Source organism: Coprinopsis cinerea (genome assembly GCF_000182895.1).
Source record: "Coprinopsis cinerea okayama7#130 chromosome 5 map unlocalized cont3.5, whole genome shotgun sequence".
Taxonomy (NCBI): domain Eukaryota; kingdom Fungi; phylum Basidiomycota; class Agaricomycetes; order Agaricales; family Psathyrellaceae; genus Coprinopsis; species Coprinopsis cinerea.
The window spans coordinates 2,695,926-2,713,910 of record NW_003307540.1 but is presented as its reverse complement, the minus strand read 5'-3'; the positions used below and the strand labels follow the sequence as shown (position 1 = coordinate 2,713,910).

Sequence of the window (17,985 nt, the reverse complement as noted above, 5' to 3'; positions counted from 1 at the left end):
ATTAGAAGACTCAATTGGGCAGGGTAGGGACAATTGGCCGACCATTGGAAACCAAAGCATCTTTCAGTATTGCTCCTATTTTACATCAAATAGCACCCCAAAACCCGAACATCTCATCTACGCGGGAGGAACAGGGCACCAGCGGTTGAAGAAGACTTCCGGATCGTATTTCTTCTTAATCTCCTGTAAGCGAGGCAGGTTGGCGCCAAACGACTGGCGAGCCTTCTCGTACTGAGCATCGCGTCCAACGGATCCGGGGAGTGGAGCAATTTCGAGGTCTGAAAACGCTAGAATGAGTAACTGGTGAACGAGGCAGCGATCACTATACCCACCATAGTTGGTATACCCAGCTTTATCCTCCTCAGGGACGAGAGTCTGCCTAGGCATGATCATATTGTCGATCATGTCATTGACGACCTCGCGAGCCCTGGCAGTCTTTTCAGGGGAATCTTCCCAGAGAACCATGACGAGGATGTTTCCAGATGCCATCCTCCGGAACGGGGTCGAATCGAACGGAACAGAATTGATCTTGGAGCGAGGGAAGTATTCGTAGAGGATCCCAGGGGTAAATTCCCCGGATTTGGCGAGTTCGGCGCCTCGGTTCAGGATCTGAAGTGTGCTCGGATAGTCGGGCTCGCTTTGGGCGACTCCTTTGAAGTAATAGCACTTCCCGTGGCAGAGAATCACGTCCTGGAACGCCGAGGATCAGCAAGTGCTCGAGAATAGCAGACAAGCACGAACCATCTGTGTGTTCAGTTCCTCGTATGGCATGTCTCTGGTGGTGTTTACGACTGGCCCTGGCGAAGAGTGAGATAGGTGGTGGAGATGAAGGAAGGGAAATTTACCAATATCGAAGAATTCTTTGAAGTTCGCTCGACCTTCTTCTTCAGATCCATTGTAGAAGAAGAAAGTGGGCATAGTAGCAGTTCCTGGTAAAGGATCAGAGCTCGTCCATGGTCTCGTATGATATGAAAGAATTACCCGCAGCATCAGCAGCAGTGGCCATGAGAATGCCTTCGTCAGGCTTGATATTGGGCCACCATCGTCGAGTAACCTCGATGAGCTTTTCTATTTGATCCATAGTGTACAAGGCCATTCCACCGAAAATAGTCTTCCTTTGCGGGTGCAGACGCAGGACGAACTCCGTCACGACACCAAAGTTTGAGCCACCACCACGGATAGCCCAGAAGAGGTCTGGGTTGGAAGTTTCGCTGGCAACGACAACAGATCCGTCTGCAAGTACCAGTGTCGCCTGGATGAGATCGAATTCAGTGAGTCGTCATGTCGGTGGTGACACAGTCGAAGGGCTACCTGTTGCAAGTTGTCGACAGTCAGACCGTGTCGACCACTGAGCCAGCCGTATCCTCCACCGAGCGTGAGTCTGATTGAAAGTTAGCAGTGGTAGGCGGATGAAACGAAGGCTAAACAAACCCTGCAACACCAGTCTACGCGGTTGTGAGCACGATTTCTTCGAAACAGTACCAATGTACTTACGTGACTGATTGTTCCACCGACAGTGGCCAATCCATACTTGATTGCCTCCACATCCACGTCGTGCCATACACAACCAGCACCAACGTATGCGAGCTTCTGCTCCGCGTCCACCCTAACAGTTTTGTAGTACCGTGACATGTCTACCACCAGTCCATCCTTAGCAGATGAAGCGCCCGACGCGTTGTGCCCTCCTCCACGAATCGCGAAGAGGAGTTTGTTGGCTTTTGCGTACGCGATGGAGTGGGCGACATCGTCTGTGGACTTGACGAAGACGACCACCTTCGCTGGGCGCTCAGCGTTTCTTGCCCAACGAGCGATTGCCGCTGGATACGAATGGTGATCTGGAGTTATTACATCTCCAGATATCTTCTTCACGAATGCGTCGAAGTCTGGCAAGTCGGTCATAGAGGTGTAGGTGTTCGAAGACTGGGACGAAGGGCGTTCCTGGCGCCCATACTTTATACCAATCGGAGTGGTAAATTGAGGCTAAGAAAGGGACAACACGTTCAATTAACGTTACCTCCTTACTCATCGCAACGTTCCAGAATAGCTTGAACAGAGAAAGAGATCCCACAGCGTCTGTTAGAGACACCGTAATTGATGTTGGCAGGCGGTTTGTAGGCACGTCGTTCGTTGCATCAGACGAGAGCTACAATCTACATGGGGAAGTCGTGTCCGTCAAAACTCCCTTTGGGGCTTGGGTTAGGGACAATTCGAGCCAGCATAATGGCGAGGTCAAGGCCAGGTGGTGGTTATTTCTCAAGATACTCTCGCCGGCTCGGACATCAGCAAGTTGATGAGAATCCCACGATCAAGCCTGTCACAGTGATAATCGGCGGACGTAGGTAGCTGCTGCAACCTACTTTTACCCTCTCGGTAGCAGCAAGTTTAGGCGTTGTCGTATATGGTGCCTTGGATTCCATAAATACTAATCGCAAGGGACGCCTCACTTTCCCTCCATGAATATCATTCACTCAATGGCTTCAGGCGAAGGTCCTACAAGTACCGAGGTTATGCTCAGAGCTCGATAGCGACCTGTAGACTCTTCCGACGATGTCGACAATACGCCCGGGTACTCCAGAAGGCACCCAAGCGCAGAACGAATTCGATAATCAAATCGTAGCCTTGGAGGAGCATATTCTTTCCCTCCAGGAACGGATAGTCAGACTCCGATGGAAACGCAGCACCTTCAGCGCTGTATCAGAGCTACCAGACGAAATCCTCTGTCGAATATTCAAGAGCTCCAAACCAACATGCCGAGGACTGACAGGGACGCCATGTCCTGGACCACTGTCACCCACGTTTGCCGTTGGTGGAGGGAAGTAGCGGTAGGGTGCGGAGAGTTGTGGTCTAGCCTGGTCTTCCATCCTGCCATCCGCCTCTCATGGGCAGAGGCGGCAATATTGAGGTACAAGGCAGCACCATTGTCGATGTACGCTCCTGGGATGTGAACTGGCAGAAGAGATCCGGTCGGGGAGACTCACCACAATTACCTCCCAACTATCCCATGTCCGCCGAATGGTGGATCTCCGCCTCTCTCTCTCGTAGCAACCGTCTTCTCCGAAATTGTCCAAATCACTCAGCTGCTGGGCTCCTTGGCACCCCACGTACAGTCTTTGCACCTTTGGAACGTCGACAGCGTCAAGGATAGGGGAAGAGGCGTCGAAATACCTGCAATATTTCTCGGCGCAGGTCGCTGTCTCTCCGCGTAATGGGGATCACTGGGTGTTCCCTTCCGAGTCGTTCAGAAATGTCCTCCGAGGCCTAACAGTTCTTCATCTGGAGAGAATGTCCTACGGCGCTAATTCGGTCCCTCCTTAGCCACATTCCACCCTTTCATACAATCAAGGCAGGGACCCGCTGATTTGCTGGCTGACACGCTCTGCGTCCGCTCAGAGCATGGCCTATAACTTGGAAGGTTGGAATGCTCCGATATTTTCTACGAGGTCAAGGGTTATGTCGAATCAGCAGCAAAGATAGACTTACCAACCAGATACTCTTTGTTATACCGGCGTTTCATGCTTCTGTCCCAACCGCAAAGCCAACCTGCGAATCTCATCTTATTGGTCGAAAAATATAAGCGCCCAAGAGCATGGTGGGAACATCCGCGTGTGACTTTTCGTCCCGAAAAGTGACCAAGCGGCTTCCACGGTGTGTTCCGCTGTCTCATTCTTTCTTCTTTCTCAGTACCTTTTCTTCTCACCTGTGACTCCGAGTTGTCAATATACACAGTCACCGACAACGCTATTGAGGACATCTTTTTTCGACGGAGCATCTGCATTCAGTTCCCGACATATCAAGTTTGGCGCGGAGATTCAGGCTCGATATTGAGTCGATGTTCTTGGATGCAAAGAGCAATTGGGCCATGCGCGATGTCGTTAAATGTCCCGGTGAATCGAGGGAAGGTGGCACTGGGTAGGTGGTCGAGCGGGGTGGTGTCGATGCAGCAGCGAAGAAACCAGGTACAACCAGGAAAACAGTCCCGTTCACCTCGACAACGCCCAACACCGTCGACGGCCTCATCTGATCCACTCCCCGGTCAAACCAGTGTACAAACCAGTTCTCGGAGCACTATGTCCATGATGACTACCGATACCAACGAGAATTCAACGATATCTTTTTCCCAATTCCGACTCCCGGTCCAAGAAAACAATGAACAAGTTCGGAAAGTTCGTCTCCGCCCGAACTTGAAGTTCCTCCGTTGTTGGCGAAAGCTGCCACTACCATATCTGAATGCCTTGTCTGGATCCAGTAATCTCTCGTCGTTACCAGGGTTCACTCGGTGTACGTTGGTGCTTGGCCAGCCCAGGACGAGCGGTACGGAGAATCTGATACAGTTTGGGTCTCGTGCGTGGTAGGGACTTCAATAACTCTTGGGTTCTCTATCGTGAGCTTGCGCTAATAGAGCTTCTGTGCAGGAGTAGCTCGAGGCCTCTCAACTCTGATCACAGCACCACCCAGCCTGTCGAAGAGGAAGGCGAGGACAAGCCCACTCCCGATCTCCCAGCTGAACTGATCGCCATGAGGCTCAAGTAAGTCACTTTTCTACTCCCAATATTAGGCTTCGATCGATTCAATCGACGAGCCTATAAACCTCACCATCACACCGCCAATACATTGCTGAACCTTATCTCCCCCTCCCGTCCTTTTATGTCGCACCAGCCCTGATTTTGGACCCAACAATGTCAACTTTCCTCCCCTCCCCGAGATCACCAACCGGAATATCGAGCTGCAGGTCTTCACGCATCGAAGCTACCATGCGCGGCCGACGCATGTGTTCGAGGATCATATTAACGATTTGAGTCCTGACAACGAGCGGTGGGTTACATGTTGCCTTGTTAGCTTCTTGGGTTGGCGCTCACGAGGTGCTTCTTCGTTCTAGCTATGAGCATCTGGGGGATACAGTCCTTGGATTGGTCGTCACCAATCTGATGTTTGATATGTTCCCCGGACTTCGTGTTGGTCCGTCCACGGTACGTACATACTACTCAACGTTGGCCTGCCTGGCTGAGGAGTCCCTCGCTGTAGAAAATCCGCTCGCTGGTTGTGGGCAACTCGACCCTCGCCGAAATGTACGTCGCAGATGCCGCAGAATCCTCACTTCGGTGCCGATAATGACAATTACGACAATTAGATCCAAGAAGTATAGACTCCCAGATAGACTGCGTCTGCACCAAGCTCAGGCGATCACACTTCGAGCGTCTACCAATGTACAAGGTTCGTCATGCCGCTCTTCACATTGAACGGATCACTCATCTGACTCATGCTTCCTTTCTTTCTCTCTTCACCTCATTCCTTGCGTTCCCAGCCGATGTATTCGAGGCCTTTGTGGGCGGTCTGTTCAAGGACCAAGACCTCCCCGCCGTCCAACGCTGGCTCAACCCCCTCTTCCGACCATACGCCAAAGCGGCCTATGACTACGTCCGCAAACAGACCAACCTGCCGCCTCTGCCCCCTTCGTCCCACTATCTCTCCCGGAACGGCGCCTCCAACAATGGGAGTTCTCATCCCGAGGTGACGATGTCCTCAGCGAATGATTCCCAAGGGGACTATGCTGTCGGACCTACCATCGGGCACCTAGCGCTGTTCAATCAGCATCTGCAGCGGTCGAGCAGGGTCGTCGAGTGGATTTACTCGGATGGGAGCGATCCTTCTGAGGGTATGGATACGGATGGAGGCTCTACTGCTTGTCCTGCCCTCAACGCCATCGAGAACATCGACGGATCGAACAAGGAGAACTATGCCAATGGCAACTCGGGCTCTCACCACACACCCAACGGCACCGCTAATGGAAAACCCAACGGCGTGAATGGCGCCAAGGGCAAGTGGTACTCGGATCCTTGTGTACCCGACCACCTCAGGATCAAGAGCTCGCCTCTCAATCCGGTGTGGTATGTCAAGGTTTTGGTGGATGGCGAGTTTTATGGACGTGGGCGGGGGAATACGAAGAAGGCTGCTAGGAATGAGGCTGCGAAGGAGGGGCTGGTTAAGTTGGGTATTGAGGTTTGAGAAGTGGTGCGATGTCAGAGGTGAGTAGGATGGTGTTGAGGGTTGTTATTCGAGGTGATGTTGATGTTGCTTTGGGTCGGTTTTTTGAATATGCCGGACTGTTGCGCGATCTATAGGTCCTCAACGTCTTCCTCGATACCTCGGGTTCACATTCTTGTTTTTCTGGTTCTATCTATCCCCTATGCTCCTCGCCTTCCTCGGTTCCGTAATATGCGCCACACTATGGTCTTCCGGACGTCCCTTTCCACTGCTACGCTACTTGCAAGATTCAACTACCAACTGTCAACCACCGTTCACCGACCGGATGTCTCCTACCTCCGATTCCGACACACATACATACCCTCACGACACCGAACAACACACCGTCTCTCAACTCGGGCTAGCCTCTCAACTGGTTTATTCGATCTCTTCTATTTCGCGGTTCAAGCTTCGAGTTCTGTTGGGTCATGCCGGTATGACCAACGACGATGCATAGTGACCTACATTAAAAATATGATGGCTCGTTTACCCCTTAGTCGAGGGTTTTGTCTAGCTCTGGTTTGGAGAGTGGTGTGGGACGGGGATGGAGGGGTGTGCGTGTGGAATTGGCTTGGGTGTTGGACGTTGAATGGTGGGTGGGCGGTATTGGTGTGAGGTGGTGGATCAGGTGACTGTCTTCTGTATGTGATACTCTCTTCTCCTATGGTCTAGTATATTTTCGTGTTTATCGTTCTTGCGCCCCTCGAATGGCCTGTACTACTGCTCCAGTGTATAACTAAAGTACGTACGTATGTTGTGTGTTATTGGCTGGTGTCTCTCAATCATTTTCGGACGGAATGGAATGGAATTTCAATTATGGCTCTAACGGGCCCGGGGTGCCTACAGTCACCCCCACAACTCGAAGTACTCTATTCTGAACCGTCGTACCCACTTCGATTCCGTTCTAATTATGTAGTGGGGAATATGATTTCTGCATTTTGATCCGTTGGTGCTGGAGTGCACGTCTGCATATCTACAGGAGGAGTAGAGACGAGTACTTGTCGTGACTCAAAGGCTCACAGAGTGCCAATGAGGGCCCGCGGACACAGAGAAAAAAGAGGGTGCCTAGGTTCACGTACCTGGACCTCGTGAATCCTCACTATCATTGAGAACAACAGGAACATATACCCGTGTGTGATGGGAGTTTGGCCCAGCGCTAGCCTGCCTGTACGTTATCTCGCCAGCGGCCCGATGGTTCTGAGCTTCCTGTGGATTTCAAGCTGTCAGAGTCAGTATGTATATGTAACGAAAAATCTAGAATAGACTGAATCCAGTCTATTCTAGATTTCGCCTTTCTCTGAATATTGAATCGCATTTCGTAAAAGGTGGGGAGAACTTGTGATTGTCGTTGGGATGGCAGGGGATGGCTCACGAGAGAACTTGGTAAGAATATAGACAAGAATCAGCGATGGCGTGTGCACTGTGTATTAATGGATGCATGGAATCCAGACTTACCTATGGAGCCCGAAGACGAATGGACGAGGACGACGACGAAGTCGACCTTGGGTTCGGTCACTGGTGCGATCGTTATCCAGGCTCAACTGTCTTTGCTAGGGGCGAGTTGTTAACCATCTCCTCAGAAACTCCAGACATGATGCGCATGAGAAAGTTAAACGAGAACGCTGGCGATGAGAAGATATGGCGACAAGTTGGAGTCGGCATATAGCGCTGAGCGTGCTTACAATTCCCTCGTCGGAATATACGACACCAACGGGCCTCGAGTTTGAACACATAATCCGGAATGACAAACGTATCTACCCCGTGTTGATGGTGCCAGTGGATTGCCGGATATTCACCACCCGTTCCTTGCTTCCAACAGAAAGCTGGCGATGAAACGAGTCTTCTTTGGAGGTGGGAGTGGGAGTTGGCAGGGTCCGGACGCCGGAATACAGACTGGAGATTCAGAATGGCAGCCAGGGCGTGGTGATCACGAGGATGAGAGCGGGGGAGGCCGGAGGTTCGCTAGTCAGGAAAGGGTCTTCAGGAAGATGAAAGAAGCAAGCTGAGAAACTGGACGTGATGGCAGTCCCTGAGCAATGTTCCCTCCACTGAAAGAACAACCAAGACGAAAGGAAGTGGAAAGACGAACTCTATTCAGACCACCCCAAGGAGGGGAAGTATGTAGTAAAGCTTACACACAAGCCAAGTCGGTTTCTACAACAAGTTAGGGAAGAGTGTCATACAGATAAGAGGGAAGGAATGATGAAAGGGTGAGCGGGTCGGGGGTAATGAATAAGGTGCACCGGGAGCTGTGTTGTTGCGTGGTCCAAAGGGATCGGACGAGAGGGGTTCTTGTGTGCGAGGGAAGCGGATATCCGTGTACTGAGCCGCCACCAGTCTAACGAGAGCGCAAGGAAAGCAAATGAGAAGCGACTTCACACAAAGCGGGGAGGAAGAGAGGGATGTTCCAACGGAGAATGGAAATGGGTCATTAGATTAAGCGAGGGTAAGACCAAAAAGCAAGGGGTGCGTGTAGAGATATATGGGTGTGCGTGGCGGGTGGAAGTGGTATCCGTTTAGACGGAGCCCGTCGTGTAGAATCTCCATGCAAAGTAGGCACCCAAGAGGCCGAGGGGGACGAAATACATGAGACTAGAAGGGTGTGATTAGTGGGTGGGGGCGTGGACTAAAGGTGTGAGGCGTGCGTACTTTGAACCCTGCTCGACGGCTCCTGATACTCGGTTTGCCTGGGCGGCGGCTGCTCCCGAAGTAAGCTTGATTTCCTGTAGCGAATAAGCGAGGTGTTGAGAGAGGTGGGGAATGGGTCGACGTACGCTGGTCTGCTCGAACTCGCCGACGAGCATGCCTGGCAGCAGTGCGCGTGCCTCGTCAGAGTGGCCTACGTCCTCGAAAGCCTCCGTTGCATCCTGGCCTGTGGTCATGTCAGAAGCTTGTCGGGGTTGCGAATTGTGATGTGTGGACACATACCAGCTTCTGCGAGGATGACCTCGTCTCCTCCGGGGTGCTAGAACGTTGGTATGAGATATACAGTCGAGTTTGTAGGGATTGAGCTTGTTCGAACCTCGTCCATGAACTTTGTGGCATCGTACACTGTAACAATCGAAGGGAGTCAGGACCATTTGCAACAGGAGTTGTTTGATTGGCTAGCGAGGGACGTGTACCGACCTTTTCCGTGGATGAGGATGTAGAAGCTGTCGCGGGTCTTGTGAGCGCGAAGTTCCTCGAGAGTGACGATTTTCTTGTCAGCGGACATTGTGAAGGAATGAGTGAAGGGGAGCGAGTGAAGAAGGCTTCGAGTTGACGTGGAGGTGCTGGCAAAAGGACCGACCGTGGCTTTCTACCTTTGCCAAGCCAAACTGAACATCAAGCGATTTTTATAAAATAAAAAATTCGGGGTGTTCCCACGGCAGATGAGAGTCGGAGACGAGTACCAAGTACGCGATGAGCTCGCTGCTGGTGTGTCATTTGGAATGGTATGGAATGATATTTATCAAAATGGTTCTACGATAAGTACAGGGATGTATGCTCGGCTTAGTACTCGAATGGCCATGGTGTAGCAACAAGGTGTCGCTGGACATTCAAGCGTGGACCATGCATCGCTTCAATCTTCCATGTTACGAGTAGAGGAGGCGAACGCACGGGCTGCAACTGCCTCCAGGCAAAAGTAACTGGTGAAATACAAACAAAATCAGTTCACAACAGATGAAATACCAAACTTATCCAGAACAAAGGGCTGTCATTCAGGTCGACGCGGAGAGGCAAAAAAAGAAAAACGAAAACGAGGCGCGCCTTTTATAGGTTCCACCGCCCTTGCCAAATAAGTCCAAACAGGAAGGGTGACGCCAATTTGCGGATTCTTGATTGTTCTCTGGTACTTCACCGACACCTTTTTCCCCTTTCTTCTCTTTTTTCCTCGGGCGCTCCCGTCCTCCCGCCCTCGGCACACCTCTGCTCAATGTCGCTGCCCACCATGGAGCGCAGCGAAAATGCAGACATCCTGGGCCAGCCAATCCAGCACGTCCCACCTGGTCCCACCTCCTCAAAGTTCACAGTCACAACGGCCATCCTCGTTCTCGGTTTCATCGTCGTTTGCTATACCATCGGAATGCGTATTAGACGGGAGATACTAATATGGCGGGAGAATGCATACAAATTGTGAGTCGTTCTTTCTTGACAAGGAGCGACGTGGAGCTGATTGACGCGTGCTCAGGGAAACGCGACGCAGACACGGTATCCCGGATAACGACAGGCGGCCATTCAACGTTGCCTATGCAGCAGCCATGCTCAGGCGCGAGCAGCAGGAAAAAGACAAGAAGGGTTTACTCAGGCGGCCACCCTCCAAACCAGCTGAGAGCCAGACCACAGCGACGACTGACTCCCGTGACTCACATGCGGACCAAGGCCCAAGGAGTAAGCACCGTCCTTTTTCGCTATTCACTATCCATCTCCTGATCGCTCACTCGAATACAGATCGATTCAGGAGTTCGACTTCAGTGGCTTTCCCTGGCGCTTTTGTTACACCTTCGTATATCCCAAACACTGGCACCTCGCATCTGAGAACCTTGGATGACCCGTGAGTCAACTTTGTGCTGTGCTCTGCTCAGTGACTCGGTATTGATGAGAGGATAGGGCACTTCCACCACCGACCCGATCGGCAATTAATGACCAGAGAAGAAGCTCTGCAGGTTATCAAACTAAACCACTCACTCGACACGCGGCGGCACGGAACTTTGTTGATCTTACCTCTGATGGCGAGCCATCCAAACGTGGCCTTGACGATGATTGGGAGGACAGTGAGACCTTGAAAAAGACTCGGACTGAAGGCGAACAACGTATCGACGGCGATGAGGATCCTTCGGGGAGCAAACGGGCCGGCAAGCGCACCCTGGTCTACGAAGACGAAGACGAGGCCGAGGGGATCAGGGACAAACGTGCGCGAAAGGTTTCTTTGGAAAAGAATGGAAGGATCCTTTCCGACTACGAAGAGATGGATGTCGATGAAGAGCTCGATGAGGTCCCAGACATGGTCTCCCCCGTTCGCGGCAAGAAACGTGATCGTGCAGAAGCTGGTTCTACCTTTGGCGGCGACGACGACGAAAGTGAACAAGAAGACGATACAAAGAGTCGAAAGAACAGGAGGAAGCGTCGTAACAAGCGCAAGTCGGACATTGGGACCTCGGTTGGCAGGAAACGTGATCGTGACGTTGCTTATGAGGATGAGGAAATGGGAAGTCCTAGTGAAGCCGGTACTCAACCTCGCCACCATAAGAAAGGAAGACGCCGCTCGCAGGCTCATCACGACTATGACTATTACAACGGTAGCGACATCTCCGTGGACGACTCTTTGGCTTCTACCAGCACACGTGGTCGACGACGACGAATCGGCGAGGAGTGGGAGAGCAACGGTATTCGATGGAAGATTGGTCCCAATGGTCAAAGGCTTCGTCAAGCTTTGGTTAAGAAGGCTAGATCCAAGTTCCCTATGGTATGTGGCGTCTTTATCTTTTCAGATACATCTGTTGATCTTGGTGCCTTTCAGCCTCGAGACTCTGTTCACCCCGATCGTAACGCCAACCTTGAAGTCTTTGTGGAAACCTGGCTTACGGAAGAAGAGTACAATGAGGCAAAGGAACAGTCCCTCCTCGCGTGGCAGGATTCACCCAAGCAGTCTGTGGAGCCGGAGAACATTTCGGTTGAGATTCCTGTGAGTTTCTTTTCTTTGTGAAGGGAAAGTGGCATATTGACGCATTTTGTAGTCTAAGCAATCTACTCCCGCAAAGCCCGTTGGAAAGAGTCTTCTATGGCAATCGACGACTACGACACCCACTTCGACTCCGATTACCGGCTCTCCCCTCGACAGCCCCCATGATGGGCAGATCGTCCGTCCCAAGGGTGTTCGCAATCCTGGTCGTTACTCGTTAGGTGCTAGCACCACTGGCGGACGTATCAATCCCTTCGAGAGACCATCTTCTCTCTCCATCAAGAGAATCGCATCTTCCACCACGCCACTCACTACTAGCCTCAGCGACAAAACGAACAGCTACATCCGCCCTCGCAATCTGTCTAAATGGGAAAAGCAGGAAGTCGAGGCCCAGGCTATGGCTCAACTCCGTGCTCTCAAGCAAGCAGAGCTCGACAAGGCTGAAAAGGAAAAGGCGGAGAAGGAGCGACAGGAGAAGGAGAGGCTTGAAAAGGAGACGCAGGAGAAGGAGCGGTTAGAGAAGGAGAGGCAGGAGAAGGAAAGGTTGGAGAAGGAACGAAAGGAAAAGGAGGCGGCAGCAGCTGCTGCTGCGCCCAAGGTCCCTGCTATCACTGTCACGGCACCCAGCAGCACCAGTACACCCGCGCCTGCGCCTTCGGGCTTCAGCTTTGGCGCGCCCAAGACGAATGGTTCAGCTCCCGCTGCTCCTGCCTCTGGTCCCGCTCCCTCAAGTCTCTTTGGTGCACCATCGACATCGGCTCCTTCGACCACTACTGCTAAACCTGAAGAAAAGAAGTCGGGTTCGTTGTTCGAGTTCAAGGCTCCTGCAGCTCCTGCTTCTAGTGGGACCAGCACGGCGGCACCTGCATCGAGCACTCCCTTCTCCTTTGGAGCGCCATCCAGTACTACGTCTGGCTCCACCGCCACTCCTTCACCCTTTGGTGCTCCCGCTGTCAAGACGGAAGAAAAGAAGGATCAACCTGCCGGTGGATCGTTATTTGGTCGAATTGGTCCTGCTGGTGATGCGTCCAAACCTGCTGAAACGACGAACAGCGCCACGAGTGGTGGATTCTCGTTTGGTAAACCGGCTGGTGGTGCCACTGGATCGGTGTTTGGACAACCCTCGAGCGGTACCGCATCTTCGACGCCTGCTGCACCTTCGACGACATCGACGACGACTGGAACGACGGCGCCCAAGTTTAGCTTTGGTGCTCCCGCGGCTTCGACACCTTCGACTACTGCAAGTGGAGGTACCGATGCAGCCAAGTCTGGCACGACCAGTGGTGGATCGTTGTTCTCGTTCAAGCCCTCGACTACGCCTGCTCCTTCGACTACGACTGATGCGTCCAAGGCACCTGCCTCCGGTACCTCCGCGACCGCACCCAAGTTCAGCTTTGGTGCGCCGTCTGGAGGCTCTTCGGCATTTGGGTCAGGAGCAACCTCAACGACTTCGGGATCTACGCCAGCGTTTGGCTCAGGCGCCGGTACTACTGGTACGGGATCGGTCTTTGGATCGAATTCGACGACCCAGGCCAAGAGTGCATTTGGTTCGACGACCGCGCCCGCAGCCAGTCCCTTCGGCTCCACCGGTGCGTTTGGAGGTGCTTCCTCGAACCCTTCGTCTGCCACGGTTAATAGTTCGAATACCGGCACTGCTGCATCGTCCTCGGCAGCACCCTCCTCGGCGTTTGGTCAGCCCTCTTCGACTTCCGGTACATCGGCATTTGGCCAGCCCTCTTCCACGTTTTCGTTCGGCAATGCCAGCCAAGATAAGGGTAAAGAATCTACTGTCAAGAGTGGGTTTGGAGGGTTTGGCAGTGCTACTTCTGGTTCTGGGAGTGTGTTTGGGAATGCTGGGTTGTCGAGTGGGAGTGCGTTTGGAAGTGGTGGTAGTAAACCTGCTACGAATGGAACGACTACGACGGAAGCTCCCAAGTTTTCGTTTGGTGCCCCCGCGACTGGAAGCACGAGCACCACGGGTACGGCAGGTGCAGGGACTGAAACGCCCAAGCCTACGTTCTCGTTTGGTGCGCCTGCAGCTGGAAGCACGAGCACCACGGGTACGGCAGGTGCGGGGACTGAAACGCCCAAGCCTACGTTCTCGTTTGGTGGGGCAACTACGACCCCTGCTGGAGCCCCACCTGCCCCGAGTTCTTCCGCACCTACGTTCAGTTTCGGAGCGACTACGACACCTTCGTCAGGGACTGGAACGGGTTCAGGGTCGGTGTTTGGTGCGACGAGTACGCCCACTGCTTCGACGCCTAGTTTGTTTGGAGCTACGAAGCCTGTGAGTGCGTTTGGGTTTGGGACGCCTACTACTACTGCGGGGTCTGGGACGAGTGGTGCGGCGGGTACGACGACGCCTGCTGGGACGCCTGCGTTTACGTTTGGGAAGAAGTAAAGTTGATTTTACGGGGTGGAGAGGAGTGGGTGGTCGTGGTTGGTTGTAGTGGTTGTGCATAGCTCTTAACATTATTTGGCGATACTTTTTTGCGACGTTTTTTTCATACACTCCATCGATACATATGCATTTTTTTCGACTGGACGAAATCAATGTTCCTCTCTCTCTCGGCGATTGCATTTACACACCATTGATTGATTTTGTTTGTTTTTAGTGTACATTTGCTCCCTCACGTAGTTTTGCGTTTTGTTTTGCTCTCGATAACACTAGTTTTTTGTGGTAGGTAGGTAGCATTGAGCTAGCGTTTGCTTGGACTCTTTGAACTTGGTCCCTTCAAGAATGATTCTCAACCGGAAATTGATTGATGATGTGGGGTAAAACAAACGGACAAACCCATCAGTCCGGCTCAGGGAAAGAATCGCATGGTTCAACAACGTCAACCGAGTCCGGAGTCCGACAACACCCCACTTTCCACTTGAACCCTTTCGACATCTCCCTTCTCAGTTCTGGAAGACACCAAGTGTGTCTTTTCTAGACGGTTTACTGGGGAAGACTACTACTAGGAAGACTTCAAGACTATAGGAATCCGAAATTAGAAGAAGGCCCAAAACAGTTGGAATTTCCTGGGCGCTGGGACGTGTTTTCAACCATTTGAACACGTACTTTCAGGAAGGAACTTGGCTGCCTTTTTTTTAGGGTCCCGACGAGACCCCGAGTTTCTTTCGTTTGACTTTTGGGTTTGATTATCGGGGGATAATTATCGATTTTTTTGTTCGTCTCGACTGTCGACGCCGACATACGTTCACGACGAACACGACTACTGCAAGACAAGACGGTGACATTGGCGACCATCCCGGAAGAAAATATCAACCATGCTTGCACATTCGATGGACACGCCTAACCGCAAACGACCACGGCCACCAGCCAAGATGCGTCGTCGCTCGTCGCTCGCCGCTCTCAACTCGAGCACAGCCAGTTCGAGGACGCTGACGTCGTCCCCGCCTCCGGCATACGCGAGCACACCCTCCGACGAGTTGGTTGTACCAACGGACAGCCACTCGTTCCCTGAAACCCTTTTGGGTTCTCCTGTCCCTTCGTCTTTTAGGTTCAAACCGTTGGATCCTATGTCGCCTGGACCGGGGACGGGTAGTGGTAGTGGAGGCCCCCAGGAGTGGATCGACGAAAAGTCGAGAGAGGAGTTGGCAGAGTTGTTGGTTAAAGCTGAGGATATTATCAAGGAGCGTGAAAATGGTATGTCGTTCATCCGTTGTAGAGCGTTTGGAGGATGCTGAATCGAGCTTTGGGGATAGAACTGGGCATGACAGCGGCCGTCGTCAAAGGATTATACGAAACCAACATTGCGCTCAAGTCGAAACACGAGGCGTTCCTGTCTCGCTTACCGGTCTCTTCCTCACCGCGTGCTACACCCCCGCCAGCCAGCTCATCGCCAGACGACGACCTCCACCTCATCGTCTCGCGCAACAACAGCTACTCGAGCACGGACTCGGTCAATTATGACAGCTCACCTGTCGCACCCGTACCCCCGCCCTTCTACCGACGCCATGCCCGCCACGTCTCGATGTCGACGAACGAAATCTCCCTCCTGGCGGACCAAAATGCGGAATTGATGCAGAAAATTGAGCAGCTCGAGTCCGAGTCGAACTCGGCGGACCAGGCTGGGAGGAGGGAGTTGAAGAGGTTGGAGAAGGAGATTGCGTCGCTGCGTGAGGCGCTGGAGAAGACGCAGGCGAAGAGCCAGGAGTTGGAGGAGAAGACGAAGGGGTTGGATAAGGGTATTGATCGGGTTGTTGAGGATGCGTGGAAGAAAAAGAGGGAGAGGGAGTTGAGGATTCAGGCGTTGAAGAGTGCGGGGAGGGAGGAGACGCCTGGCAAGGCTAGGGATTTTGCACCGCGGGGGTCGACGTTTGGGTACCATGCGTTCTCGAGGTCCATGAGCAACCTAGCGGAATTCGAAGACGACGACATCGATCAGGATGGGGTCGATGAAGACGAGACGTTGACGAACGACAAGGCGCCGCTTTTCGTACCGCCTGAACATGAAATTATTACGCAGCTTCTGCGCAAGGTGCAAGAGCTGGAGGAGACGAATTCGAAGATTTTGCAGCAGCAGAAGGAGACGGTGAATCAGCTGCAGGCGGTCCAGCGTGATGCGGAGCAGATGAGCAAGATGTATGAGGGCCTTGGGGATCCTCAGGATTTGGACGTTGACGTTGAAGACGTTGACGCGGACAGTTGTGTCAAGTTTGGAAGTTCGCCGAGGAAAGCCGGTTCGTTCAATTCGAGGAAGAGGTCGAAGGAGAGGAAGTCGCTGGCCGGTTTGTTTGAAGACCAGCCTTCGTCATCGTCCTCGGTCCACCCGCTCTATGCCTCCTGGAATGGGAACGACGGTCGACACCGGTCTTCCTACTCCTTGGACTCGAATACCGGCCTTGCCTCTCCAGCTCTATCCACCCTCAGCTTCCTCAACTCTCCTCACATGGAACTCGACGAACTTTCCCCTGCTGGACCTCGACGTACCCTCGACGCAGAACTCGGGAAGTACCTCAAAGGCGAGGAGTACTGGAGTGGGTCGTATCGCGGTTTCAACCACTTGCGTACACACTCTCTTTCGAACCTCAGTCAATGGTCGGCTCCAGCATCACCGTCTCCCAATGCGGGTTTGGGTCTTCCCAATGTCGCTTCCCTGGCTATCTCCAATCCGCCATCCTCTTCTTCGCTGGGGAACAACGTCCCGCTTGTAGTGGAGCCGAAACCGTCACCACTGCCTACCCCTCCTAACCAAGGATTGCACCTCTCCGTTGACCCGCCCACTCCCGAAAAAGAAAAGCGAGTTCGCCCTAGCCCTAGCGGTTCCTCCCTTCGTGCTCAAGACAACCAACAACTCCACCCAGGCAGCAAGTCCCCCCGCCAACAATTCATCTCTCAAAGGATCCGGGATCGACGAGCAAGGTGGGAAGACGAGAGGTTCGGCTCGCTGTCTTCCATCTCCTCATCTGTATGGGGTGAGGCATCGGGTTCGAAACCTGAGCCCGTCTTCGTCGCGCCGTCTCCTGGTCCGCCTGCTGTGTTGCGTGGTCAGCCGGGTGCGAAACCCAAGATGCCGAGGAGGATCACGAGCATCGTTGATAGTCTCGTCGACCAGTTCGATGGTGCCGCCGCAGGAGGTGTCGTGCGCAATAGGAGCAGGACCAGGTTCGCGACGCCTGATACGGAGAGTGGGTACGAGGAGAGTGATGAAGGGGATTACGATGAGTATACGGATGAAGGAGCGTTTGGAGATTCGTCGTTTGAGACTACCGAGTACGACGAGGACGATGATGAAGATGGATATGATGATGACGACGATACTGAAGGCGACGAGCCGCATCTCAAGACACCGCAACTCGCGGAAGGCAATGCACTCCAATTACACCAAACGCGATCCCCGACGTCGGTTTCGTTTGCCAACCCTACTGCGTCTCCATCGTCCGGCAACAAGAAGAAAGCGCCTGGGAGTAAATGGGGCAACGTCCTCCTCGAGCTGTGGTTGTGGCTGCAGTTTGCAGTTATTATCTTTGTGTTCTTGTTTGCAATGGCGAAGAGGGGTCCGAAGGCTGTTTTGGCTGATGCGGAGGGGAGAGGAGGGAGGACGAGGAAGGTGTCGTTGCATGCCAGGAGGCATTGAAGTGCTACTTCTAGACTAGAAGTTCTCCTGTGAGGAGATGTACTGGGCGGCTGTGTGATGCCGCCTTGAATGTGGGACGACGGTTTCGTGTCCCTGGATTGCTTTCACTTTTTTCCCCATCATCTTTCGTTCGTTCGTTCTTTTGGATTCCCGCTAGAAGCCCTAGAGCTTGCTGGTCTCCGTTGTACCATTAGATGGTGTCGTCTTGGGCACCGC

General features: G+C 53.0%; 5 protein-coding genes across 5 annotated transcripts; 3 read left to right on the top strand and 2 right to left on the bottom strand.

Moving 5' to 3' along the window:
- Positions 1-117: 117 nt before the first annotated feature.
- CC1G_08171 (FAD binding domain-containing protein) lies at positions 118-1,899 on the bottom strand (the record flags this gene model as incomplete). Its single annotated transcript, XM_001837565.1, has 8 exons — positions 118-278; positions 333-690; positions 742-797; positions 846-929; positions 982-1,252; positions 1,312-1,381; positions 1,432-1,445; positions 1,495-1,899. The coding sequence occupies 8 exons, from the start codon at positions 1,897-1,899 to the stop codon at positions 118-120; spliced, it is 1,419 nt and encodes a 472-aa protein (XP_001837617.1).
- A 2,247-nt stretch (positions 1,900-4,146) lies between these two features.
- CC1G_08170 (double-stranded RNA binding domain-containing protein-containing protein) lies at positions 4,147-6,003 on the top strand (the record flags this gene model as incomplete). The annotated part of the gene is made up of 8 exons (XM_001837564.2): positions 4,147-4,163; positions 4,247-4,348; positions 4,413-4,526; positions 4,657-4,812; positions 4,877-4,967; positions 5,023-5,066; positions 5,129-5,211; positions 5,303-6,003. The coding sequence occupies 8 exons, from the start codon at positions 4,147-4,149 to the stop codon at positions 6,001-6,003; spliced, it is 1,308 nt and encodes a 435-aa protein (XP_001837616.2).
- Positions 6,004-8,092: 2,089 nt separating this feature from the next.
- CC1G_08167 (hypothetical protein) lies at positions 8,093-9,307 on the bottom strand. The gene is made up of 6 exons (XM_001837561.2): positions 9,148-9,307; positions 9,044-9,072; positions 8,950-8,986; positions 8,796-8,893; positions 8,671-8,744; positions 8,093-8,613 (listed from the first exon to the last, which is right to left on the bottom strand). Exons 1-6 carry the CDS (start codon positions 9,233-9,235, stop codon positions 8,538-8,540), a joined length of 402 nt encoding a protein of 133 aa, XP_001837613.1. The 5' UTR covers positions 9,236-9,307; the 3' UTR covers positions 8,093-8,537.
- Positions 9,308-9,952: 645 nt separating this feature from the next.
- On the top strand, positions 9,953-14,084 carry CC1G_08166 (hypothetical protein; the record flags this gene model as incomplete). Its single annotated transcript, XM_001837560.2, has 6 exons — positions 9,953-10,137; positions 10,193-10,392; positions 10,453-10,555; positions 10,612-11,467; positions 11,522-11,686; positions 11,739-14,084. The coding sequence occupies 6 exons, from the start codon at positions 9,953-9,955 to the stop codon at positions 14,082-14,084; spliced, it is 3,855 nt and encodes a 1,284-aa protein (XP_001837612.2).
- An 872-nt stretch (positions 14,085-14,956) lies between these two features.
- CC1G_08165 (hypothetical protein) lies at positions 14,957-17,769 on the top strand (the record flags this gene model as incomplete). Its single annotated transcript, XM_001837559.2, has 2 exons — positions 14,957-15,335; positions 15,395-17,769. 2 exons carry the CDS (start codon positions 14,957-14,959, stop codon positions 17,767-17,769), a joined length of 2,754 nt encoding a protein of 917 aa, XP_001837611.2.
- Between the last annotated feature and the right edge of the window lie 216 nt (positions 17,770-17,985).